General features: G+C 43.6%; 1 protein-coding gene across 3 annotated transcripts in view; it reads left to right on the top strand.

The window, feature by feature from the left end:
- slc49a4 (solute carrier family 49 member 4) overlaps window positions 1-22,632 on the top strand; it is a 49,738-nt gene extending 27,106 nt beyond the window's left edge. Inside the window, exons 6-10 of one of the 3 annotated variants that reach the window (XR_014699069.1) lie at window positions 1,224-1,291; window positions 8,821-8,948; window positions 11,941-12,123; window positions 19,914-20,043; window positions 20,230-20,386. Coding sequence is in view for 2 of the 3 variants with exons in the window: in XM_084544689.1 (XP_084400815.1) it covers window positions 1,224-1,291; window positions 8,821-8,948; window positions 11,941-12,123; window positions 22,440-22,555 (495 nt within the window). In the remaining variant the exon portion in view is untranslated. Of the gene's footprint in view, window positions 1-1,223; window positions 1,292-8,820; window positions 8,949-11,940; window positions 12,124-19,913; window positions 20,387-22,439 lie in introns of those variants that run through there. The other 2 variants (XM_084544689.1, XM_084544690.1) reach the window with 2 other exon arrangements.
- Window positions 22,633-27,851: the final 5,219 nt, after the last annotated feature.

Raw genomic sequence — 27,851 nt, 5'->3', positions numbered from 1 at the left:
TTCACCGCGCTCATCCTTCATACGTAGGTTTTCCTTTAATGGAGATCCATTTAGAACGGTTATCCAACGCTTCTTTTAGCCTAATTACAAAACCACTTGGGAAGCTGGGGAGCACTTTTTAGCTTTCAGAGAATATATGATCCGCCTTCAAACAGAACACTTCTCGCCATGAAAAATGTCTTTGTATATTATCAGGATTACACGAATAAGGTAGAAAATTGAGGAGAACGAGCGCAGTAATGTCTAGAGCCCGGAGCATTTTCTTCCAATATCCTAACTCCAGTCATCTCCAGCTTATTTACACGGGTGCAATATAGCAGTCGTGATGATTAAGCTTCAGATTTGACCTTTTTAAGTGTTCCAAGGCGCTAAAACATGCTGCTGCTAATTAACTCTGTATCCGCACATGAACAAAGTAATTTGTATTTCAGAATTAAAATAGCTTTGCGAGCAGTTTGTGATTTACTTCCTGTGTTGGTGCACGAGCTGAAATGACATTACACGCTTAAAAATCCTACAGGCTACATAGGTTTTCATGAGATCGTGGGTGTTTAAAATATTTCGGATCCTTGTCATTTACTTGGGCGGGAGAGAGAGCAGTTGATCTTGCAAACAAGCGGTGGATGTCTCTCCAATGAGCTATTACCGTCTTACAGAAATATATTGACACTTTGGCATTCATCATTTACCAGGCCAGTATTCCTTTTACATTTGATAACTTTTATAGTCCACATTTCTTCATTATGGACTTTCCTGGCAGGTTGGAGCAGTGCATGATTAAGCTTCTGCTATAGATTCTACTATATCATCTTCCATCTTGTTGGATTTTGGTTGAATGTTTAGTTATTCTCTCAGGCAGATTAATGGGAAACCAATCACGTTCATTGGCGCCTCACACACTCACTGGTTCTGTGTGTTTGTGACATCTCACCTCCTATTGATTCTGCAGCAGTTTCTTTAAGGCCCGGTGTATGTGTTGGCTTTCATCTGTGTAAATACGAGAGGACAACAGTCTTGCACACAACACTGCTAGCCAGCTTTCCAGACATAGTGATTGACAGGCCTTGACAGACTTCAGACACTCACCGCCTGCTCTCTGTTCAGCTCTTACAGTCTCAAACTGCATGTTGAACACAGAATAACCTCTTATCTTTCTCCTGGCTCTTTTTTTTAATTAATTAATTTATTTTTAACCCACCATCCCGTTTTCTTTTTCAACCCAGGTGGACGCAGGCTGGATTGGTTTCTGGTCTACGATCGGGGGATGTGTGTTCGGAGTGGCAGTGGCCAGGTAAGTCATACCGTGCTTCTTTATTTTGTGTGTTAACCCCAACTATTGAGTTTGTTTTTAAGGAAAGATGAAGTACACTAACATTGCCCAAGCGCATCCAGACCGCCAAGAGTCTGTGCATATTTAGACCGCTAATGTGTAACAGATCGTCCCTATAATGGACTTGCTAATTAAATCTTCCACAAACTCCATGGAGCCAATGCACAGCCTTCTCATCCATGTTATTATGTGACCTTCACGTCGCGTGCCAATTGAATTCATCTTAAAATAACTTCAAAGTCAACATAGTGAATTCAGTTCTGTTGTACGCTGCTTGCACACCTCTGTAGTGGGCCTCACATCTCTTATTTTGAAAGTTAATTGGGTCAGTTCTTGAAGCTAATACCAGCCAGCTCAGTGAAAACTCGACGGACCCGGTGAGGCATCAAATTGGGAAATAAGCGTTTACTGTACCTCTCATTTCCATGGCAGACCTATTCTTTGTAGCTGAAAATGACATATTACGCAACAGCATATCACCACTCTCTGTTCAGTGTTGTGTCCGAATCCCCGTCCACATTCTCTCGTCTCCCATCACTTTGTAACTGACAGTTGGTCACGATATTGGTATATACCAATCAGCCACATCATTAAAACCACTGAAAGGAGAAGTAAATAACATTGACCATCTTGTGGTAATTCAATGTTCTGCTGGGAAACTTTTGGACCTGGCATTCGTGTGGATGTTACTTAGACATGTAGCACCCACCTAGACCAGACCAGGCACCTCCACCCCCATAGCAACGACACTCATTAAATCGTCCACATAGCAGGATGCAGCCTGACACAACCACACACAGAACAGTTTAGGAACAACTTAAAAAAAAAACATGAAGGACCTGGCCTCCAAATTCACTAGATCCCAAACTGATCCAGTATCTGTGGGATGATCCACAGAGGTCCCTCCCCTCAAAACATAGGACTCAAAGGCCCCCACTAACAACATTCTGTAGCCAGACACCACAGGACACCCTCAGAAGGCCCATGTCCATTCTCTGATGAGTCACAACTGTTTTGGAGGCACAAGGGAGACCTACACAATATTAGGAAGGTGGTCATAATGTTATGCCTGATCTGTGTACATAGTAGTTTTATATTAGAAACGATGAAATCAAAATTTGATCATATTTGACATAATAAGTACAGAAAATTGGACTTTAACTTGTGGTGTTTCTGGACAATTGAAGTCCTAAAATAGTTGAAAATTCCTGATAGCTACCTTTTGAGCCCTAAATGGACACTAAATAGGAAAATGCAAAACCGACCTCTACCAGCAACGTTTAGCACATAACAACAGCTACAATACAAACAGAGCAAATGACGTAGAGACAGTTGTTAAAGATAAATTTCATCCGACTATCAACTGTTGCACCAAAGAGAGACCAATCAATCCCTCCAGTGACTCTATGTAATCAACACCAATAATTCAACGGCTCTGTTTGCATATACTTTCATCTAGTGCTGCGAACAGCTTCATTGATTAACAGTGGGAGTTATGGGCTCATTTCCCTGATTACAACTTAAAGAAAACACCGGGCCTGCCTGGAAGTGCTGATTGGGCCTCTGCCTGCATCAAACATATATCCATCAGGGCAGGAACGAATCCTGCACTTTTGCAGACTCCACACTTTGTCTTCACGGCGTGGCTCCCGATCCATCAGTGGAGGTGAAGCGGTGGTTGCATTAGCATCGCTCTGTTGCGGCGTCGCTGGACTCGGATCGTATATTAAAACAGAGTAGATGAGATGAGGGGAGCAAGAGAGAGATCTCTTGCTTTACGTCAAGTCAGCCCTCCTCTGTGCTTTACGAGAGATTTATTAGTTATTAATAATGCTATAAACAGCACCTACTGACCAGAGTTATTCCACTGTGAGGAAATACAGCTCCTACTTTCTAATCTTGTTGGTTTAGGCGCCACAGGCAGAGCCAAAGCTATCACACAGAACAATTAATAAATCCTTTTAGGGCTTTGTGAATGAAAGAGCACAATTATCACAGCTGTCTTTTATATTATGTTCCCAGAAGTACATACCTACAATCAATTTGCATCAAAGTTCCAAATGAACTTTCCATATGCTGCATGTATGCATATTCAACAGTTATCCATTTTTCTTAACTGTAATATTAACCGCAGTAAACGCAATAACTGTAATGCATATACTTCTGCTTCATCTCCATCTGGTTTAGTGGTTGCAAACCTTTTACGCTTGTTTCCCCTTTAACCACAACAATGTCTACAGGGCTGTGATCTGTCACCACACGTTGCATACATTTATGAGTAGCGAGCAGTTGAAAGCATTTGTCTGAATCATCTTTACAGATGCGATTATGTAAAACTGTCCAATGATACAGGAGGGGTAGGAGAAGTAAAATGTGTTTTATGATTTAGTATCTTATTTGGTGTCCATTAATTATCTCCTAATGTATCAGTTATTTGCCACTCTTGACCCCCAGAACAGGAAGGAATGACCTAAACATCTTTCTTGTGTGTTGTCTGTGAAGGTCATCCAGGTCATGGTATATCCAACAAAGGTTCAAAAAAGGCAACTGGACTTGTAGAGGTTTTTTGAGAAGACGTTTCACCACTCATTGGAGTAGGGTTAGGGTTATGTTACTTATTTGATAGAGAAGATGCTTCTTTATAGATCCTTTAAAAAAATAATTTATCTTACCTAAATTTGAACATGACGATGCTCTTGAAGTAAAGTGAAGGAGTGTGTGTGTTTGTATATTGAACCTACACACCAATCAGGCATACCATTATAATCACCTTCCTAACAATGTGTAGGTCTCCCTTGTGTCTCCAAAACAGTTTTAACTCATCAGAGAATGGACATGGACCTTCTGAGGGTGTCCTGGGGTGTCTGGCAACAGGAAGTCGTTAGTGGAGACCTTTGGGTCCTGTAGTTGAGGGGATCATCCCACAGATACTTGATCAGTTTGGGATTTAGTGAATTTGGAGGCCAGGTCAACACCTTTTTTTTGAGTTGTTCCTAAAATGTTTTTTGTGTGTATGCCAGTGTCAGGCTGCATCAAGGAGTGTCATTGCTATGGGGTGGGGGTGCCTGGTCTGGTCTAGGTGGGTGCTACATGTCTAAGTAACATCCACATGAATGAATGCCAGGTCCAGAAGGTTCCCAGCAGAACATATTGTTTACATCTTCTGCTTTAATGTTGTGGCTGATCGGCGTATGTACCAATCCAGCCGTCTCATTTGTTGGCCAGTATCGGACTCATGCTGGCCAAGAAATCACTGCTATTTGGAAAGGAAGTGTCTATTAGCCTAAACTGTCATGTAGATGCATAACTACACTTAAAGAGCGTAAAGAGAGATCTGTCACATGAACAGGATCTAGAACATAACTAAGACCTGTCAGTAGCGCTGTCAGTATGTCAACTGTGTGGAGTTATTTTAAGCTCAAGGAAAAATGAAAAAAAAAAAAACAGCCGAGGGCGATATAAGCAATGTTTTGAGACTTGGCAGCAGTGTTGGAAATTTCAGCAGCGGACAAATGTATTATTGCCAGTCTTCGTTTTTAAGAGAGTGTAAAGGATGGTATCAGATTGGTATCAGCATCAGCTGCTCAAGGATTGTATATCAGTACAGGACATGAAATAATGCTATCATCTATAACACACGCCGCCGTCCTGGCCGACAGTAATTATCGCCACGACACACAGTGATATCGATCGTATCACAGTTTTATGATTGCAAAATTGTCAGAAAAAAATAAATAATAATACAAGTGGGTGACAGTATCTTTACTTTGTGATCAGCTGCTTTTTACATTAAAAATGAGTAACTGCGGCAGAAACTCAGAGGCGCCAAAAAAGTTGTTTTTACTTTACGACCACATAGTCCCTGACTCAGAGCAGACTGCACACTGTACATTACATCACTCTATTTCCGCTCACTTTTCATCATCCACTCTAAAATGTGAGGTCAGCTTTTCGGATTTATCGACTGCGGAGACTTTGAAAAGCTTGGAGTATGTGGGGAAAAACGCCATTTTTGAGTGGGGGGAAGGCCAAAGTGATGAAGCCTGAAAGAAAGTTACACAGCTGTATACAAGTATAAATGGCTCACACCAGCGTAGACTACGGCGTCTATGTCCTACTGTACTCTAAATGAGCCTTTGTAACGTCCTTTGGGATTTCTTTTGATTAGAAAAATGTTTTACAGCAGCTGAAACAGAAGAAATGAAAACAGCATCCTTAATTTCTCTAATTAACTTCTTTCTCCGTGCACTCCCTTGAATCTGAAGGCTGCCGCTTTTTGCTTTTTCCCCTCTTCCTTTATCAACTTGCTCCGGCACGGCAATATCATTAGAAACATTCCCAGGAAGCTGGTGGTAATGAACAGGGCAGGAGAGCAATCTGTGTCCCTTGCCTCACCCACCAGCAGCCCTTAAGACGTTAATGTCGAGATGTGACTTATTATATGCCACTAGCTGTCCTTTCCCCTCCAGCCAGCGCAGTAACGTGCCAGTGCTGAGCGCAGTTTGCCACAGGGAGCAGGTGTTGCAGTTTCACATTTTAAATGGCTTAAACTCCCACAAACCTAAATTTCTCGAGGGATTAACATTAGCCCTTCGGCGATAATAATAAAAAAAAAACAAAAGAAAAACAAAACTCTGGCTGCTTGCAAAAATGTTATTGCCAGTGTTGAACCAGTAGAGGTCTGAATGACAACGATCTTGATGTAGCAGCTTCAATTAGCGGCGGTGGACGCTCCGAGGTGTGGCACCCCTCCTGAAAACATTTGACAAACAGTCTGACATCTGGTTAATTGTGTGGCCCAGGCAGAAGCTGATTGGATGACGGCGGCGCACTGCAAGCTTTTTCTCACGAATTGAGAAGGGTGGAAAGAATAACTAACAAGCTTTGCTCGTTATCTTCTCATTACAAGCCCCGGGAAAAGAGAGGATGGGATAGGGGCCGAGTAAGAGGGAAGTAGCGCAAGACGGAACCAGGTTATTCTCCTTCACATCACGAAGGTCTGAGCTAGACAATACTCCAGGTTAATGAGATGAGATGGAGCGAACACAAATGAGAATCAGCCACTGCCTAATTTGTTTTGCCTGCAAACAGGGACAATCTGTGATTGCATGTTGGTCATCATATTATATCGTCTATTTGGTTGTGTGCTGCACGTCCCTTACTGAAACGTAGACGTGCCCAAATGATAATATCACACTAATGATGATATTTTATCATTTCCTGCAGGCACTGGAGAGCAAACTGGAATCTGATTCTGCATGACTGAAATGATGCTATCGTTATGGCCTATAAATCCTGTTAGAGGAGTGTAAAAGATAGGCTTTTAATTCTGGCATTACCTCATGAAACGACATGACCCTCTTTACGCAATGAGTAGTGTAACAGAGCCCTGAATTACATTACTGGGGACACGCAAGCCTTCGCGGTAAAGTGTTTTCTTGCTCAATATCCTGCTTAGTTTTTTCCTCGAGCTTATTCAACAAATCCCATTAAAACACGGCATCCCTGCGCTGTTTGTGGCACAGCTGTTCCGTTGAACTGCAGAACGTGACATGAATCTAATCCATTTCTACAAAACGTATGATTTCATTGAGCAGCTCAGCACCGGAGTTTTTAACAGTTGCTAAAAGAGGAATAAATTCCGGATCAGTTAATACACATTTGTTGTTTGCAACATGATTTGGTTGCAGGATTAAATACCTGAGCTTAACTCAACACAAGCCAGGCTAGGAACATTTTACCTATTTCACTGCAGAACATTGTGTTTTGAGCTGATTTTGGACGATCTCAAAGAGATTCAACATCAGCCGGTTAAACATTTGCTCTGGCTACCTTCTCCTGCAGAAAGATCACTGCTGGGTTAAGGAAGCCGCCTCATTAACTGAGCACCGACTTGTGATTTCGCACAAGAATGCCTCCACCGACACCCAGCTTGTAATACTGTAAATGCAAGGGCTTTCATCTAACTTGATCAGCAGTTCATCGGCTCAGTGACCTTTTTAGTTTTCCATTTTTCCCTCCTTTAGAGAGAGATTCTTACTTTGTGTGGCTTTGACCACACAATCATCATAGAATCGGTTGACAGTAACGTATACACGCCAAGTTTGTCTTATAATGCTGCTCGCTTTTATAACCATGACTCCAAATGTGTCACTCATGACATGTTTTGCTAATCGGTGACCAAGCTCTTTTATCAGGTGGACTCGGGGACCAGAGGTGGAGTGTAGGAAGTAAGCTCCTTATGGCATTTCTTCTTAAAGGATCAGATTGGAAATAATACAGGGGAGCAGCCTGTGATCCTTCTCTGCAAAAGAGGCGAGGGCTTGGCCTGGGTGCAGGCTAAGGATTTCGTCCCGCTCTGGCACCAAGGGTGGCTGAAGGGTTGTGGATGTGAGCCACTCAGTGGCAGATGGGTGATGCGGATTTTTGGAGTGTAGCTGTGGGCAGAGAGACAGGATCTCTGTGTAGTTGTAAGCACTTGGCCCTCTGACTAGACTGCCTTTTCCAGTTACAACCATTCTCATTCTTGTAAATAGAAATATGAAGGCCTTAGATCTGTTTACGACCAGCCAATTCATCGGGTTATGACCACCTCTGCTTCTGACAGTGAGTCAAACCCCAAAGGTAGGAATTCAGAATGTGCTGTGAACATGAGGCAGGTGTCAAGGGTGTGAATAACGCCTCAAGAAACCCCAAGAAGCATTAATACCGCCCTGTAACATTCTGAGTGGAAGTTTTCTCATTATCCGTGGAAAGCATGTTTTCCCCCATCGCCTGGCCTTCAGCTAGCTGACAGAACTTCACAACCCTAGTTGAACTAATCAACCATATCCAATGCGTCTTTTTGTTCTTGCGTTAAGTTCATTGTCAAGTTCAGCCCTCTCTTCTCAAGCATCTTGTCTGTGAGCAACAAAACAAAAGTAATTAGTGTCTGTCTTTGCTGCAGGCTCCTGGAGCTTCATCTAATCTTTCCCAAGCATGCATATGCATACCCAGAGGAGAAGAGAGGAGCTAATGAACTATGAGAGTTTAGAAGAGGCTGCAAAGAGAAACCGCAAGAGAGTTTGGGAATGGCCCGGTGGCTTGTCTTCCCCAATATAATACAATGTGCATCTCCGGTCTGCCTCCTTAGCTGGTGAGACAAATTGAATCAGCTCCAGGAATAGTGTCTCCTTGTGTAATGACAAGTACAACTGACACACTCAAAAACAAGTGGGGGAAAGGAAATGATCCAGCCTCTCTGTGAAACAATGCATGTCTCCAGTAATAGATTATGACACAAGTCACAGAAGAAGCAGACATTGAGAAATTGCCTAGCTACTCATTGTGTTTATGAATGATGCCTCTTTTTTTTCGGAAGCGCCTGTCTTTACCCACTTCAGTAATCTTGTCCACTTTTTTGTGTCAACGCTTTTTGGAGCAGTATTTTTGCTTTGCAGCGGTATTTGTGTATATTTATTCGTTTTGTTTCCTCCCTCACTCACTTTTAGATTTGCAGACTCTATCCGCGGGATGCTGAAGCTGATCCTGGTGCTGATGCTGGCAGGGGCCTCACTGTCCTCTACCTGGTTCACGCTCACCTGCCTGAGCAGGGTCACCCACCTCCCCTCCAGTCCAGGTAGGTCCACAGCGATGTCGCTGTCAAAGAAAACGTCGCATTCAACCTTAAAACGCACTGAAAACCTACAGTCACAGGGTGGAAATGATAAAAGACACCACTGTGGTCCCCGTTTCTCTGATAAAGCCATTAGAGACATTAGTAGACTTTCCAAAGCCAAACCAATGAGCATACCAGCATGTCATTCAAAGCCGCCCATTCCAGTAATCATCATCCATCATCATTCTCCATGCCCTGGAGCTGCTCTCTGTCCAGTCGCTGGCAGTCTGCAACCTTTTTCATCCACCTGGCATCTCATAGGGTCATGTGATGCTGCAAGAAAATCTGCCAAAATCCCTGATTATCCCAGTCGCTCAGAAGCGCACACACACACGCAGATGAGTGTGATCTGTAGTTAGTGTGAACAAGTGACCAGTCTTCTGGTATAATTTGCATAAAAGTTACCACTCAGTGTTGCTCCCCATTAGCCTGCACGTCGCTTTAATCGCATCCGATCGATCCAATTGCCTAATAACGATTGTTAGTGCTGGCCGTGACCATTTTTGCGCAATTGTTGAATTTTAATAATTTGAAAGTAACGGAAATGTCATACTCCTGTCACAATTTCCACATGGTTTTCCATGCCCTTCTAATCGTTAGTCGTCATCTTTGAGTTGCCAATTATATCTTTAATCGCAATTATTTATAATATAATCAATCGCCAGCTAGAACTGTATGATTGTGACAGGCATTTAAAGGGGTACTACTGTTTTTTACAACCTGGACCTTATTTCTGGCGTAAACTCGTTTGCTCACCCATATAACTTTGGTGTTATTTGGAGTCGTTCATCAGATATTTAGATCCTTATATATCAATACAGTATACGCGGACTCAACGGGGAAAAGCACTAGCATAGCATAACAAAATATTGGTGAAATTTTGGTGCCCCATTCACTCCCACTATATGGATATACATGGATGTAAATATCGTCCGAACGACTCCAAATAACACGATGGACGTTTGGACGATATTTAGATCTGCGTATATCCATATAGTGGGAGTGAATGGGGCACCGAAACGCAGCCTCTAAATAACGCATTATCTGCCACGAAACTCGTTCATTTCACCAATATTTTGTTACTGACTCAACGGGAAATAGAACTAGCGTATCATAACAAAATATTGGTAAAAAGAAACAAGTTACGCGGCAGATAATGCGTTATTTAGAGCGTGCTGCGGTGCCCCATTCACTCCCACTATGTGGATATACACAGATCTAAATATTGTCCGAACGACTTCAAATGACACCAAAGTTATATGGGTGAGCAAACGATCGTATTCTATGCCAGAAATATGGTCCAGGTTGTAAAAAGTGGTAGTTCCCCTTTAATGGCAGAAACTGGCACCAAATACTTGTTGCACCCAACCATCTTTTTGCCAGCCTACGTCTTGATTACAGCTTTTTTTTAAATAAATAATTCACATATATACTGTATGTGTCTAATCAGATTTACCATGTTATGAACATATTTATAACATTTAAATAGAAATACAATGTGGGGAATGCCCACTAGAAATGCCTATAGTTCAAGAGCCCTACATTCTGGTACAGTCTTTAAGCGAAATGTCCTAGCTCCCAACATATAGTATTGCCTAGAAATAAAAAATGATATCCCATGTTCCCTGGCTGCTGTGACCACGTGTCTCCTTCCTTCAAGGGATTTCCCGCTACCTTTTGGGAACTGGCAGCATATAGCCCAATTTTGTAACATGAAGGGAAACATGCAGCGTTTGATAGAAGTGTTTCGTTGAGATTGAATAAAGACAACCAGGGAACTCGGTTGCCTTTGATTGCCGCCGAGTGGCACCTGGATTCCACATCACAGGCATGGCAGGCAGGCGGCTACACGAGGGCCCTCAGAGGCGCTGTGATTAAAGGGACGTGCAGGCTAATGGGGGAGCTCATTTGAACCAATCTGCTGTGATAAAGGAGATGGAGGGCGGCGTGACGCTCCAGAGGTGACGGCTTAATCTCTCCGCACATCCACTCCAATGCACATTCGCATGTTTAACTTAAGGTCAAGGCAAAGGACTGCAGCTGAGGCTAGGCCTTGAAATGTTCTGATTGCTGTTGATTGTAAAATGCTGTATGTAGTAGCTGGTATAACAGAATGCACCAGAAGAATACCTTTGACAACTGATTTATTAATTTAACACACAGTCATTTTAAAAAAGGTTAGGCATCTGTAATTATATATGCACACAAGTTAGGCCAGCTATAGTCTGTGTGGACAATAACATTCTCAACATGCACGAGGAGCTAAGGAGAAAAGCTGTAAATTATGTGGACAGATGTGCATTTGGGCAAAAGAACATGAAATTAGATTTAAATACACGGTAGAATCCATGAAATGATGGCGCAGAGTGTCCAAGTAAACTACAAACATGCATATATTGCAAAATAAATTAAATTTGAATTGCTGTAGCAGTGCAGTCAGAAGCTTCTCGTGACACTGCATGCTAGATTGGAACGAAACCACCTTCTTATGGACAACACCCGCTGCCCCGAACTCATAATAATAACGATCAGAGAACCAGGAAACACACAGTTACCTTCACCTAATTGTGTGATCGGGTGAAGGTGGACCTCAGAGAGATGTGACCTGTTGTCTGGGTTCCAAACCGGCCCTTTTCCATCAACACTCCTGCAGTGTTTTGGTTGTATTTCTGGTAAATTGCCACCTTAAGGGATGGCATTCTAAATGAAATGTTGTTTCAGGATGAGTGTTCGTCATAAATCTCCGCTGGCCAGAACAAATGGTAGAGTAGGAAGCCTTGGAAGGTGGAATAAATCACTTCTGCTGTTCCATAAACTTGACCAGTGTGCCATCCTTTTTTTTAAAGGATTGCCGGGATGGGATTTGATACCCTCCTACAAAAAAAAAAAAAAAGAAAGTTCCCAATTCAGCTATAACTTATTTTGTTCTGCTGTTTGTTTTGCACTTTCGCAGCCATCCTGTACACTTCCTGCATCCTGGTTGGCATTTTTATAAACGGCAGCGTGCCGATATTCTTCGAGCTCTTCATCGAGACGGTTTACCCGGTCCCTGAAGGCATCACCTGTGGAGTCGTCACTTTCTTGGGGAACCTGGTCACTGGCCTGTTCCTCTTCTTCCTGACCATTCACTCCGAAGGTAAGACTGCATGGAAAGAAAGATAACGACATCCATTCATTTCTGCCCATTGTCTATATTTCTTTGTGCAAGTGTCATGGGGACATGGGGTTCTTCTTTTGATTGAGCTCATGCTCCATTGTTTTTGAAAATCCACCTTAACCCCTGTAGATGCTGCAGACAAAAGACAGACAGTGGGAAACTTAGGTTCCAGTGCAATTGACACATTCTGCGTGAAGATGAGAAAACTTCCAAGCTGTAATTTAGTCTCAGCTTTATGTCTGAGTTGACGGTTTGAGAGAGTTTGATATAATAATTTAGGCCCGCAGCAGAGAGCGGCGTGTCATCTGCCTGTCTCCTGCCTCTGCAGCTCTCACAGGAGGAAAATCATAAGTAAACCGAGCGCAGTCGTCCATGTGTATGTGGGTGGGTGTACGTTTGCTGGTACATGCGTGTGTGTTGTTCCATGTGATCTTTGCCCACCTGTCTTCAATTTCCCTGTATGCTCGGAGTTTGTGCAGCTCCTATTTGCTGTGAGCACGGCTCCCATCTCAGACACAGTCTTCTTCCACCCTGTTTGTTTGAGTGAATAAGAGATATATTTCCAGACTCATAAATATTCACGAGCGTCATATTCATCCTCTGCCTCCGGATTGCTACAAGGCTTCTGACAGCTGCCTGCCTGACGACTGTATCTCGATCCGGCCATCTGGTTCGTTGTGCCTCTGCAGGTGGACATGAATGTTTATTGACCTGAACAGTCATGGGGCCCGGAGGCCCTCGAGACCCGCTAACAAGTACGACAGTCAGATCACGAAACCAGCCTGTTGAAAACAACCAGGTGTCAGACATGATGCACACTCCCCCATCATGGGAAGATTTCAAGGCTCCAACAATTATTGCGATTGATTTAAATGTTTCCACAGACCAAGTTGAGGTTTTCATATGGCTTGTTGTGGACCTCAGCATTTTATTCTTTGTCTAGTAGTCCAATACTAATACTTCTAAGAGTGAGTCTTAAGAGTAAAGTAGTCATTTAAGAGTTGTGTGTCTCCCAGAAATTCAAAATGTGTAATTAAAGACTCATTTTCCTTTGCTTGTGCACCTCCTCTCTTGTGAGCAAATCATTTCCTGCATGGCGCACCTTAAAACGTACCTGCTGCCGTCCCTGAATTCTCACCCAAGCGCATTTTTGATCAATTCTGAGCTGCGATTGTTTTCCTGCCAAGGCAGCTTGTAAGGTTACCAGCAGCTGCCAAACTCTTTTGGCTCGCAGTCGGTCTTGATTCGCCGCAACGGGATTCATTTGAGAAAGTGAGGTCAGATTATTTTGGGATTATAAAATTAGATTTTCCACTGAAAAAAATATTCTTGTCAAGGTCTAACTTTGCACTAGTAGGATACAAGACTAATCTAAACACATTCAGTGTGAAGGGTTTAGACGGATATTCTGGCAGAAATTGAATGTAGTGTTTATAATTATGTTTGAGGAGTTTATAAATTACCTGGTATTTATGTCTACATATGGAGCGGGTCCTTTTCCATGAAGCCTGTGTTTCTATAGTAGCCCAGAAGGTAAAACTGGCTATATACTCATGTTTTACATTGAAGTGGCAGCCACTGCGCTTACTGCTACACTCTCAATGTGCAAATCATAGACTGTATAAAGATGGACGGCAGAATAGCTCCACAAAAGTGAAGCCAAAGCAAGTAGAGCACCCCCTGGTGTCTGGCTGTAGTATAGGTCATAAGCTCCACCCCCTCCATGCTAGTGGATGGGACTTGGGCCAAACTAAAACACTAAAATACACGTCAAATACATTTTTTTTTTTCAAGGATGGCGTTTTAGTTAGTTAACATAATACTATTACATGTTCAAGTGTCAATTTTTTGGATAAGTTTTGTTTTTAGTTAGCTATTTGACGCTATAGAAACAGGATGCAACTACCAGTTGCCATGCCAACTGCTCAGTAAAGCGGTCCTGTGGGGCCGCAAGAGTTGTAAAACAAAAACAAGAAGAAGTTCAGTGTATAGTCCAACATTTCCTTGTAACTGGTGGAGGTAGAGCAGAGCGTAGTATTAATTAAACGAAAACACAAGTGAGTCTGGAGGAAGTGTGGTCGGGTCATCGATATCGCAAATCCATGTGGCTCCACTCTTGGACCGTACTGCACAGACTCTGGCTCCAAAGTCGCAAGATGGCGCAGCCCGTGTTCCCGGGAAAATAGCGTCAGTTTGACCAGTGCAAGGAAGTGGGGACGTGGTGTCCATATTTATATACAGACTATGGTGCAAACACACCAAACTACATACAACAAAGGCCTGGCCAAAAAGTTGCACTTAAGCACCCAACAAAGACTTCAGCCACCTTGCGTGAAGAGAAATAACTGTTCATACCAGAAGGTGGTAGTGAACTTTGTTAATTATTCTATAGGGAAAACTGGAAGAGCTGCTATTAGCTATTTAACTGGTAAAATGTGATTGATCCATGCTTCATAGTGTCACTACAGTGGAGAAAAAAGTGAATACGGCATTAGAAAAGGGGGGTATGAGGAAGGCATTTTCCGTTTTCGTGTTGCAACCTCACAGCTTGAATCCACTAAATCCTCCTTCAGGCATGAGACAAATCATATTCTCCATGCAAGACAAAAAAATACGCACTGCAAATATTGTTCTGCAAATGTAAAGGCACAGTAAGCGGGGATCATCTTTTGATTTGACGGGTGGAGTTTGAAAGATTGAGAACTGAAGCCCGGGGGATGTTGAGCGGATCCGTTACAGTAAAAAAAAAAAAAAAAAAAAAAGAGGAGTTGAAGGGTAACTCAAACAGAAATGAAGCTGTTTGAAAATTGTGATCCAGATGACAAGCAGCGTATTTTGAATCCCTCTAACCGGTAGCATGTCAGCGTGGTGATAAATCATATATTAGACAGCAGCGTACCAGGTGTGGAGAGACGGGAGGTTGAGTAGATGGAGCAGCTGCAGGCCAATACACACGATCAGAAGAGTAGGCCTTATAAAGAATACATGATCCACCCTCTGCTGGCTCCTTCTCTGCTGAGTGATGGACTGCCGGTGTGGTAGAAGGTGTGTGCGCGCATCTGAATGTGTGGTAAGTTTTGCTCTTAACTGTGCACTTTGTGCGCTGCCGCTCCTCTGTGGGTGTATACGTACAGTACGGGCTTGTTTCTTAGTGCGGATGCTGACATGTGTGTGGGTGGGTGAGGCGAAGATCCTGACAACTTCCCGGCGACAGCCAGGGAGAGGATCAAGCTGTGACGATGTGAGGCTTTTGCCGCACTTTCTTTCACTTCCCACCCTGAACTTGTTTAATGGAAGCTTTCTTGTCAGAGAGTTCTCACTGCTACAGGCATTGTAATGTGAGCCAGCGATAACTGCTTCAGTTGTAGACAGCCTCCGACTATTCAGTGTCTGTCGGTACAAAGCGGTTGAAGGAAACATGCGAGCAGCCATAGCCTGTAGGTCGGAGCTCTTTGAATCAAACAACAAAGCAATGTAGCGTGCATATCATGATATAGTGCACAACTAAATGTAGTTATGACAAACATTATGCAAGTAGTAAATTGCACATTTGTTGGGGGCTATTTTAGGATTAATACAGTATAAACTGGATAGTGTTTGTGGGACTGAATCAAAATAAACCCCATGCTAGTGAAGGAACATGCAGCTCAATGGCACAACGTGTAGGTCTCCCCTGTGCCTCCAAAACAGTTGTAACTCATCAGAGAATGGACATTGGCCTTCTGAGGGTGTCCTGTGGTGTCTGGCAACAGAATGTTGTTAGTGGGGAGGCTTTGAGGGGAGGGGCCTCTGTGGATCATCCCACAGATACTAGATCAGCTTGGGATCTAGTGGATTTGGAGGCCAGGTCAACGCCTTGTGCTGTTTTTTTTAAGCTGCTCCTAAACCCTTTTTGTGCCTGTGTCAGGCTGCATCCTGCTGGGGATGGCTGCTGCCATCAAGAAGTGTCATTGCTATGGGGTGGGGGTGCCTGGTCTGGTCTAAGTGGGTGCTACATGTCTAAGGAACATCCACATGAATGAATGCCAGGTCCTAAAGTTTCCCAGCAGAACACTGAATTGTCACAAGATGGTCAATGTTATTTACTACTTACCTGTCAGTAGTTTTAATGTTATGGCTGATTTTTTCCTAGCTCTTAATGACCAACACAGATAATTAGCCTATTTTAGCTTACCACAAATATATGTATATAAATATATATGTCAATTAACCTAGACGGCTGGTGTAGTCCTCACATATATTCAGAGTGTTTACCCGCCTAAAGTTTGCCAGTATAACCCAGAACTACCTCTAACTAGGATGTAGACTCTGAGGCTGCATGCGAAAATCATGGATTGTATATGATGATGGATGAAGCCAGGGCTATTTCAGAAACTGGCAGGTGTGCAGGCGATGCCTCGCCACCGCTAGCAAGACAGCTCCCTTAATTATGCATAAATGAAGTCCTAAAAAGAATGTGAGTAATATAAATAAATGTACCCCTGATAGAAAACTGTTTATTTCTGCTATAAAGTTGGACATTTAAACAAATAGGTTGATGGGGATTGACTCGTGTTCGGAGCCAGCCTCAAGTGGACATTTGAGGAACTGCAGTTTTATTTTTCCCTCATATCTGCGCTGGCCTAATTTTTCAACCTTTTGTAAATTAGCTGCATTCACGTCTCTTGAAGAGAGCCATAACCGAGGAGATCACTCCTGTGAAGATTAATTTGATTATTATGTAAATCCCCATTGAAAGTATTCCAGTGTGCTGTCTCATTACTCTAATTTCCTCTCTGCAGTCCCGTAATTGAAGTGGCAAATAATATGCAGACTTCAAAACTGATAAATTCTGCTTCAGCCTCGTCTTTTCAAAACCTTTTCACCTCCTGATATTGAAAATGGGCAAATTCGGCCCACAAAGACTTCCATCTCTTTCCAGTTTCCAGTTCATTTTTTTAGGGTTTTCCTTTTGGCTGCCTCGTTACGTATTCTGAATTAGGGCTCCTTCTCTCTGAGACCAGGGAGACGTTTATGAATTTACCTCCTTGACCGTTTTAATATCCGTGAGAGGCTGGTCTCGGTTCGCTGAGCTCCAACCGGCCTCTTGACTCTGTCGCATTTTAAAAATCCCCAAAGTCTCTGAACCATGTGACTCAGAAACATGAATGGAGCCTCCAGGCCGTATATCTGCACTTGTCGCTTCTTTTCGATTTCATCTGCTGTGTGTTTGTGTCGTTTAGCACTGAGCGCAGGGTGGAATACAAAGCAGCTGAGAGGTATTGTGGAGCAAAAGTGCCTGTGAGGAAGAAGAGAGGGAGGAGGAGGAGGAGGAGGAAGATGAGGAGAGAAGGGATGGGTGGCATTGAGTTTCCAGTGAGATGTGAGTTGGTCCCTGCATGGAGGGGAAGCACAAATTATTCAGCACTGAGGAATAATCGCTGCAGTACTTCGGTCCCAAGATTTTTTTCCCCTTTCTCCTCAACTTTGCATTCTCCTCTGAAGTGAAGATGCCTTTGCAGACTTACTTTTTCAACCCCCGTCAAGACTGGAGGTGTTTTTAGCCTTTCTTTTAGTGCTCAGTCATTTCTGAGAGAATAAAAACACTTATCATTTGCTTTTTTTTATTTTTGGAAGAGTTTTGAATCATGAGTGAGACGCACCAGTGACAGAATGAATTAACAGCAGTACACTGACTCATATATTTTCAGTCATTATCAATATATAATACAGGAAGTGTGCACACCAACCTGTTGATCTCCAGTGAATATTTCTGCATGTGCTTTAATGAGAAAGTTTTCTGATGTTCTTGTTCTTTGCACTGAGCTGGTGCGACCCAGTCGTCTCAAACAAAGACTGCAGCTATAAAAGAGAAGTGAGCTTCATTAATTATACCGCTGCGTTGACCTCAATTAAGACTGATTAAAGCCATAGGATGCCTGTCGGCACATGTCTCTGTCTTCATCTGTATCGCCGTTCTGTTGACGGTGGCAGCTCCAGTAATTGGCTGTTAATATGATGAACTGTCAAATGTGTCCTCTGAATATGAACATAGCACTCACAGAGAACTGAAGTGAAGTAAAGTTCATGTAACCGGTGATCAGTTGGGTCGTTGTTTGTGTTTCCAGATTGTTAGCACAGCAAGCCGTCGTCACGTACTCCTGTTTAGTAAAAGTTTTGTGGAATTAAAAAAGAAATGATAGATAATGTATACAGAATTTAAAATTGACCACAACTTATTTCCAAATGTACCACTTGTCATTCACAGTCCAGCATCTTAGGGTCATGACACACCAGGCTAACACTAGCCGTCAGCATGTATCGGGGCCGTCTGCGAGTGCTCTAGCATTTGCGGTGTGCGTGCTTTTACCACAGGTTTCTTCACTTTTCAGCCATTTGAGAACGCTGAATCAACGAGTCAGTCAGAGAGATCAGTGATCAGAGTGAATCAGTGCCACAAGAAGTTGAACAATAAAGTCAAAAGGCACCACCATAGACAGTATAAAGATGGACGGTGGAATTGCTCCTTAAAAGTGCCGCCAAAGCAAGTAGAGCTCCCCCTGGTGGCTGGCTGCAGTATAGGTCACAGTATAAGCTCCACCTCCTCCATGTTAGTGGGTCTGACTTGGGCCAAACTAAAACACTGAAATATTTTTTTTCGTCCAATAATTTTTTTTTTTTTTTTTCGAGAATGGTTTCTTTCTCCAACATTTATACGTAACTTGTCGAGTTTAGTATTAATTAAGCAAAAACGCGAGTGACTCGATATCGTGGCTCCAAACCCGCAAGACGGCGCAGCCCGCATCCCTGGGAAAGTAGCGTCAGTTTAGCCAATGCAAGGAAGTGGCGACACATTGTCCATATTTATATACAGTCTATGGCGCAAACACAACAATCTGACATTAAAAAAAAAAAAAAACTACAGGCAATGAAGGCCTTCGATCACATCACCTGCGTCTTGGGCCAAAAAGCTCTGTATGACAATCCCTAGGTCTTCTTAGCCTCCCAGCTAATAGTAGCTTTCCCGGGTTCCACTTTTGAACGACGAATACAGACTGCTGCCACCTGCTGGTATGAAAAGTTATTTCCTCTCATGCCGGCTGGACATCGCTTGTAGTGCCTGTAGTATGTTAATGTACAACTTTGCAGGCTCAAGTTTGGAAAGCTCTCCGGGTCTAACAAAGAAGATTATTTAAGTTTGTCCATCTTCCCAAAAATTCTTTCTTTTCCCTAATTTCCAAAAACACTGACAGTTAAAGAAGGAAAGAAAGATTTCTCTTATTTATTCTTTCACTCCATGATTACCAGTACAGACCTCAGGTAAATTGTCAGACGACATTATGCACTGTAGTTAACTTACTTAAACAGTGTTGGCTAATTAGCAGGCTACATGCTAGTTTGTGAGCACTGAGCTGCAGTGAATCCCGTTAAATCCACCTTGGTACTAACTGAAATTGGACTATAGATTAAGTCTTATACTAAGTTTCCTAGAAGCAGACATATTTAACACCTCTTCTTGTGAGAGTTAAAGTGCTGTTAAATAATTCTCACAATATTGACCTCAGGGCGGTTGCCATAGCACCCCCGACAGGAGCAAGCGCTCAAAGAAAACTTTTAAAAGAATAATGATGCACCAGCTCTTCGGCCCGGTAGCCTAAAAAAAATATTCACCACCGTAAGCACTTCATTCATCTTATTTATTAGTTAATTTAAATAACTGCTTCAGCACTTAGTGCGAAAACCTACTTATTACATTAGTTAAAATAAAATAATTTAAATTTTTTTCTCAGGTTCTCAAGTCAAATTCAGCCGTTCTCACCTGAAGTGCCCTGAGTTTTGAAGTAAACTATCCTGCCGTGGCTATACTCATCCTTTCAACAGTGATCAATAATATCTCGCAATCAGCTTTAAAGCAAACAGGTGATCTGAGGGGCTTTGATTGTCAGAGAGTTGCCTCTGTCTTTGCTTCCTCCTTTTATCTCAATTGCTCTAATCTTCTCCCCTCATCCTCTCTCCCTCTCTTCATCAGCACCTCCTTCCTGTTTGGCTTCAGTCAAACTTTTCTCCTCCAAACTTTTTTTTTTTTTTTCCCTCCACGTGTCACAGAATGCGTCTCTAACTTGTAAACGGACAAGTCGTCGCCGGGCGAACATGTGAGGAAAGTGAGACGGAGTTGAGACGGAGACCGCGGGTCAGATAAACACAACTCCATTAACCTGCCTCCACGCCGGGTCTCCTGCTGTCCAGCCCGCACGCTCCTGATTAATGAGGCTGCTTCAGGAGTCTTGACTTCCGTCTGCGAACACTCTCACCCAATCCCTCAACTCCCTCTCCTCTAAACCCCCTTCCTAGCCTCTTTTGCCCCAGTTTATCCTTTGCTTTCATCCTGACACCTCTTAACCCGTATTATTTATTATTTGTCCTCGTGGAAGCACGCAAACGTATACGCCTTACAACCCAAACTCATATTTTACCTCAACAAGCGTACTGTGCAGACTAACCATCAGTCACTTTATGCACAGATTAGGGACGGTATGCGCTGTGGCACATCGTCCTGGTATGTTCCCCTGGACTCTGCTTCTGGTTACGACCTGATTTCTCTATATTTAGACTGGCTTGTTATCCGAGCAGCTGCCTCTGTCCTGGCAGAGGCGCTGGCCCTCGCCAAAGAGGTTAGATTCAGCCTATCATCTCTGTCAGTGCCTCAAACTTCTACAACTTTGAGCCCTCGCTGTGAGGCTGGCAGTCTTCACAGCGTAAACCTGAATAATGCATTTGAAGGAAAAAAAAAAAAGGAAAAAAAAGCGGTTTATTGATTTCCTTTTTGTTCGGGCTCGACGCTCGCGCTCAGGTGTGAGTTTGTGTTCGTGCGGGCGAACATCTGAGCGGCTTGTTTGTCTGAGCGCTGATGAGTTAAGATGCCGACAGTTCAGCTCCCCCCCCTCCCCGTCATCTGCCCTCCAGATTCAGGCATTATTTGCCAGACAGCCAGAGCACCTCTCTCTCTCTCCTGGTTTAATGGAGCCTGAACGGAGCCGAGAAAATAGAACAACTCATTCTGCACCATGTTTAGGTTCAAGTGTAGGTCAATGATAATAGGGAACACTGCCAATATCATTGAATTATTCAGAATTGTTATGAAAGACGGCACAGGAGGCTGTTTGGTACGTCAGGAATCCCTATTGATAGGACATTAGTCCCGGTGGTACTAATAAATCATCAAATGTCACGTCATACTAGTTCTCATTAAGTTTCTATATGTATGCAGATGACTCATGTTTCGTTTTGAAGTTACACAGTCAATATGTTGTTGCACGCTGTTAAGGGAAAGTTGAATTAATAGCTTTAACTTCCTGTTTTGACAACATTTTTATTGGAGAAATGTGGTCTGGAACATAGACTGTATATAACTATGGACAATGCGTCCCCACTTCCTTGCATTGGCCCAAACTGACGCTAGTTTCCCGGGGATATGGGCAGCGCCATCAGAGCACACTTCCTCCAGACTCACTCACGTTTTTGTTTAATTAATACTGCGCTCTGCTCCACCTCCACCAGTTACAAAGAAATGTTGGATTATACACTGTACTTATTCATTTATTCATTTTTTTTTTTCCAATTCTCACGCTCCCACGGGACCGCCGCTTCACGGAACGGTTGGCACGGCGACTGGTAGTCATCACGACGTCACATCCTGTTTCTATAGCATAAAATAACTAAAACTGACACGTGAACATGCATCAACATTATATTAACTACATAAAATGACAGAAATCATCCTTGAAAAAAAATTTATTTGATGTGTATTTTAGTGTTTTAGTTTGGTCCAAGTTCCGCCCACTAACATGGAGGGGGCGGAGCTTATGACCTATACTGCAGCCAGCCACCAGGGGGAGCTCTACTTGCTTTGGCTTCACTTTAGAGGAGCAGTTCCACCGTCCATATTTATACAGTCTATGCTCTGGACCTGATTTTGCCTCAATCGCGTCATTTGCTCTGGCTTTATGTTGTGATGGACAGAAGGGTGATAGCAAAGAAGTCATACATAGCATCTGAGCAATGTGGAGTTAATTTCTTTACAACAAAATGGTGTTGTTTTGGTTGTAGGACTAATCCAATTGCATGCAGAGTTGTTTTTCTCTCTCTGTATCTGTTGAAACACTCCTCATAATAAAATCCTAATGGTGTGTTGCCAGACTCAGGCTCCTCCGGGCCGGTCTCAAGCCACTTATACCTGCATACATCCAAAATACATACGAGCTAAAAACAAATCTAACCCGCACTCTTCTTCTTTTTCTTCTTTCTCCTTCCTCCAGAGTTGTCGTGGCTGAACTGGTGCCTGACGGGCTCCTGCCTCTTCAGCCTCGTCCTCATCCTCTTCTTCAGGGAGTCCTATGACCGTCTCTACCTGGACGTCTTCGTCTCTGTGTGACACTGCTGACAAAGAAAGAATGGAGGGGGGAAAAAAAAAAAAAACACAGGCCAACTCGAGGAGGAAAAAAAAAAGGAGTGGATAATTATTCTTGCACAAAGAAGAGGAGAAAAGGGAGGTGAAGAGGAAGTGGAAACCCCACGCTCTTTTAAATATTTGATATATATATACATATATATACATACAGACACTCAAACCATGGTGATGGGGAGGGATCGTGTGGCTACTACTACCGAGAAGAAGGACCCTACGTCAATGTTTACTCTCTCGACCCACTCGATGCCATGTGACTGTTTAACCCCGTTTTTATTCGTTTGTTTGTGTGTAAACAAACTTTTGTGAAGGTTTGATTTTCTTAACGAGGCACAGCTAACTGCTATAAATAATATAATATTTAAAGCCCCACCCCCTCCCCCTGTGCTTCCCCATGCCTGACTGGACACCAACCTGACGTCGGACTGACTCCAGATCAGCATCGAGTGTCCTAACGAGGAGGGAAAGGGTGATGACGGGGACAGCTTATTCAGCCAATCAGCAGGCCTGGCTGTGCTGAGTCGTTCCTAGTGTTTTTTTATTTTATTATTATTTTATTTTTTTTAATGCTGCTAACTGCAGGCCGTGACTCACTGGGGAAGCGGAACCATCCCGACACTGTTAACTGACCTGTGATATTGCCTGTCACCGAGAGGCGGGTACTTATTGTGTTTTATCGTGCTCTCAAGATGAATATTATGCAAAAATTCGCCACCAGATTGACGACTGGACGCCGGCCAGAGACTTGGTCCGGCCCTGGACTCGCCTGCGCCTTCTTTTTTTCACCCCCATTTCCAATGAGCTCTTCACGTGGTGGAAAAAAGCCGTTTGAAATGTTCAGTTTTACAAGTTGCGCAGCCTATTTATAGCTAATTGTGTCAATTTCTTAGAGATTATCATTCTAATCCGACGTTAATTAGTTTTTTACAGTTTTTAATGATTTGTTTTCCTTAGCAGGCTGCCAGTATTTATTGGAAGCGTCTCAACACTAACACAGCTAACGCCCAGTTTCAGAGGAAGCGGGATGTTTGGTGACAGTTTCAACCGCAGCTGAGATGAGATGAGGGAGTTTGTTTTGAGGGTTGCGTCGCGTTGTAATTGCCCCTCCTCCGAAGCATCAGCAGGTGTCTTAGCGGCGACTGAGAGTCCTGAAAATAAACCTTAAGGGAAAAAGAAACTGGAGCTGTGACAAAAAAATAAATAAAAAACAGCCTCGTAATCATAAAGAAACGCGTCGCCGCAAAAGAAAAACATCTGTCTGAAAGTTCTCTCTAACTTCACATTTGTTTTACACTGCAGCGTTTTTATGTCTCTCCTCCGGAGCTCAGTGAAGCTCTGTAATGTTTGTCTTGTTTTATTTTATTTCCTTTGTTTTCGTCTTCTCTCCCTGTACAGAAAAACCGTGACCTTTTTTCGGACGTGTCGCCTTAATTGCCCCGTGCAGTGCGTTCAGCCTCCCTCTCTTCCACACTGTGACCGTTTTACCTGTAGACTTTTGTAACAAAGGTCATGTTTCCTGTTCTGCGGCCCACGCTCGGGTCGCGGTCATTACTGTCCTTGTACTGTGGGGGGAAAAAAAAAAGAACTAACGTGGCTGTCAAATATTTCCAGCACCTTATTAAAAATGAACATTTTACAAATAACACTGCTGGCGTCTGACTTGTCCGTGGGCTAATGAAGGTTCTGGGTAGATTTCAGGTGTTTGACATCGGTTTGTGATGTTCGGGTGCGTTCCAGAGTTAATTTGTGGAGTTTGCTCAGTGACCTTCAACTTTCCTTTTTTACTTGTTTCATCTTCTTGCGTCTGTCTTTCAGTGACTTTTCCATAAAGGGCATTGAAGGGGTAGTTAGGCTTCTTTGAACTGAAGCTGTAGGAGGTATACACCAAGTAAATAACACTGACCGTCTTGTGACAATTCAGTGTTCTGCTGGGAAACTTTTGGACCTGGTATTCATTCATGTGGATGTTACTTAGACATGTAGCACCCACCTAGATCAGACCAGGCACCCCCACTCCATAGCAATGACACTCCTTGATGGCAGCAGCCATCCCCAACAGGATGCAGCCTGACACAGGAACACAAACATGAAGAACAGCACGAGGTGTTGACCTGGCCTTCAAATTCACTAGATCCCAAACTGATCAAGTATCTGTGGGATGATCCACAGAGGCCCCTCCCCTCAAAGGCAAACATCCTGTTCCCAGACACCACAGGACACCCTCAGAAGACCCATGTCCATTCTGAGATGAGTCCCAACTGTTTTAGAGGCACAAGGGAGACCTACACAATATTAGGAAGGTGGTCGTAATGTTATGTGATGTACATTCCCCCTTTTTAAATCCACCAGACTCCTCTGAGAAAACCAGTAATTATACATCTTTCACTGACCTCTACGTTAAATCTTTCAAATTTACAGCAGAAATAAATATTTAGTAGTAAACGTCCTGGTAATTTAGGTAATTTTTCAGTTCAGAAGGATGAATTTGTATCTCACTCATCAGCATGAAGTTACATCAAGGCTCGAAGTTCTGCAAATATAAGTGTGGCCACATTTAGTGACCAGTGGGTGCCTTCACCAGTGTCTCCCTATGTGAGTATGGCAACAGCTGGAGGCTCCACGCTGAGCTTCAAAAACTGCTCCGCACGCCACGTACGGTTCGTCCATCATTATATACAGTAAATGGTTTTAAAGTATTTATTCAGATCTGAGCTAAGGCGAAAAAACCAAATCGCACATTAGCACAAACAAATGAATCGCAGGCAGCAGGAGGCCGGCGATTCACGACCACCGAATCCAGAAACAGGCGTTCGCTCTGCTATTATTCACAATTTTGTTGCTTTTCTTTGCCGTTTTCGTCGCTGCAGTTGAATTATCCCAGCGTGGTACCGAAAAGCTAAAAGACAAACAAAGGCAAAATGACTTGTTTGAGCTCTCAGACACACAACTCTCAACGTGACGCCAGGTCTGAAGCCACGCGTCAGGTCCACCGCTGACGGATCACTCGGGTTCACCGCTGACGGATCACTCGGGTTCAGTTCAATACGCAAACATTGATTCTACGTCAATATACCACATCATTACTGTGTTTGGATTTTTCTTTTTTAAGTTGGCAGGGAGAGGCGGCGTTAAAATCTAATTCGCAGAGCCAACATAAAGCAATCAGCCACAACATTAAAACCACTGACAAGAGAAGTAAATAACATCGACCATCTTGTGACAATTCAGTGTTCTGCTGGGAAACTTTTAGACCTGGCATTCATTCATTTATGTGGATGTTACTTAGACATGTAGCACCCACCTAGACCAGACCAGGCACCCCCACCCCATAGCAACGACACTCCTTGATGACAGCAGCCATCCCCAGCAGGATGCAGCCACAAAAACACTTTAGGAACAACTCAAAAAAACATGAAGAACAGCACAAGGTGTCGACCTGGCCTCCATAATTCATTTTAATCACAGACTGTGTCTTTAAGGACACAGATTACATCGTGCTCTCCTGCAGCCTGAACTCATTTCCCGTGTTATTTTTCACACCGTCGTCCCGAGGCAGGAGCAGAAGGACCCCTCCAACGACACCTGCATTCTAGGAAATCTTTTAGTCGACCCGTTCCCATATCTCCTCGGAAACAAATCCGCACGAACAGCCTCGACCCTCAGGCATGACCTCACTGTTTTCGAGCAGTTACATCCCTGCAACACGTAGAGTCTCCTCCCCCCAGCTGGAGATGAGCTCATGCTCCGTTGCTGCCGGGAAACGAAGGCCTCCGGGGGGTTAATCTGCATGCAACACTCTCCAGTCTGGTTCCAGCTAGAGTGAGCGGCTGTGCGGGCTAAAAGACCGTTAATTTAACCTCCTCTGTGAACGTCGTCCTCTCCTGACGCTTTGAACCGGCGGCGCCCAAGTTGGCGGGAACCGCGACCTCAGCCGAGACGTGATAGATATCTGCTAGGAATGAGTTTGGCCTCGAGCGAGGTAGTTTTAGACCTAAAACTGTTGCACTGCGTTTAAAAAACAAGCCTGCTGGGCGGTAAATCTAATCCGCCGCCGGTTTACGGTGATCTGTTTGGTTTTAGAGGAGCCGCCGCCGCGCGTTCATCACAAATCCTGCAGCGACAAGAAATGGCTTTTCGGTTTATTGACACCCTTCCAGCTTTTTTTTCCCACTCTCCTCCAGCTCCCGTCCCCCTTCGCGTTCTCTTTTCTTGCCATAAAACCCCAAATCTCAGTTATAAAGTGTATAAAAAGTCATTAATCGACATATTTTCTGTTTGTTTGTTTGTTTGTTTGCGGCGTCCGCTTCCAAGAAATGGTCCCAAAGAAAGGTTGCTGAGTTTCCTCGAACGTTCGTCGGCCAAACACGCATGGAAAATAATTGCTTTTCAGTTAAGTGGTGTAATGAAACTGGAATGGGTGCGGCGGCCAAACATCCGCTGCCATTTCGGAGCGGCCCTGTAGGATTTCACTTCATTACACAGAGAGGTTTTTATAAATCAACCTTGTGCGGCGAAATCAACGGAGTATAAAGTATTAAGGGAAAACGTATTCAAATCTGATTCCCTCGCAAATTGGAGGATGATCAGATCCTCAAAAGAGTCCAAAAGCAAATTTTCACGTCACGAAATTTGAAATTCAAGTCAGGGACGAGAAGAAGCTCCTGCAGGCACGAGGCCGCAGCGCAAAATTTTCATTAAATCCACTTTTATCTCGTGCAGAAATAACAAAAAAAAAGAAAGAAACAGGAGCCGTTTTATTCACACAGAGGGATGTTATTAAGGAGAAAACACTTTTCTTTTCAGGACGAGGCCCGGGTGCAAGCGGATACACCTCCCCGACAAGCGAGGAACAAAAGAGGTGGCTGTGTTTTCTTGTCAGAGAGAGATAAGGTAATGATGCATACATTTCCCACCGCTCAAAGATGCGACGCCGGCTGTTTAGAAGCCGCCTTTCAGCGAGAGTTTCGGCTCCTGTTTCTTCCTCCTTGGCTTCGCTGTCAGCGCTGGGTGTGCGGCGTCGGGAGCTCTCCTCCCCGGGTCTCCTGGGAGCAGACGGGGGGCCGCGCAAAGTGCAACAACAGTCTTCTTTTACCCACAAGCAATTTGAGCATTTTGGCTCGTGTTGCCGTGCCTGTCAAAAGGCTGTGAAAGCAGCTGGCTGGCTGACAAAGGAAAAAAAAAAAAAAAAAAACGTCGCCGCATCTGACATTTTCATACCGCGGCTTTTGTTTTCTCCTCTCAGACGACGCTTCTTACGTTTCCC

This window comes from Chelon labrosus, assembly GCF_963514085.1.
Source record: "Chelon labrosus genome assembly, chromosome: 5".
Lineage (NCBI taxonomy): Eukaryota > Metazoa > Chordata > Actinopteri > Mugiliformes > Mugilidae > Chelon > Chelon labrosus.
This window is presented reverse-complemented; position numbering and strand designations above follow the sequence as displayed.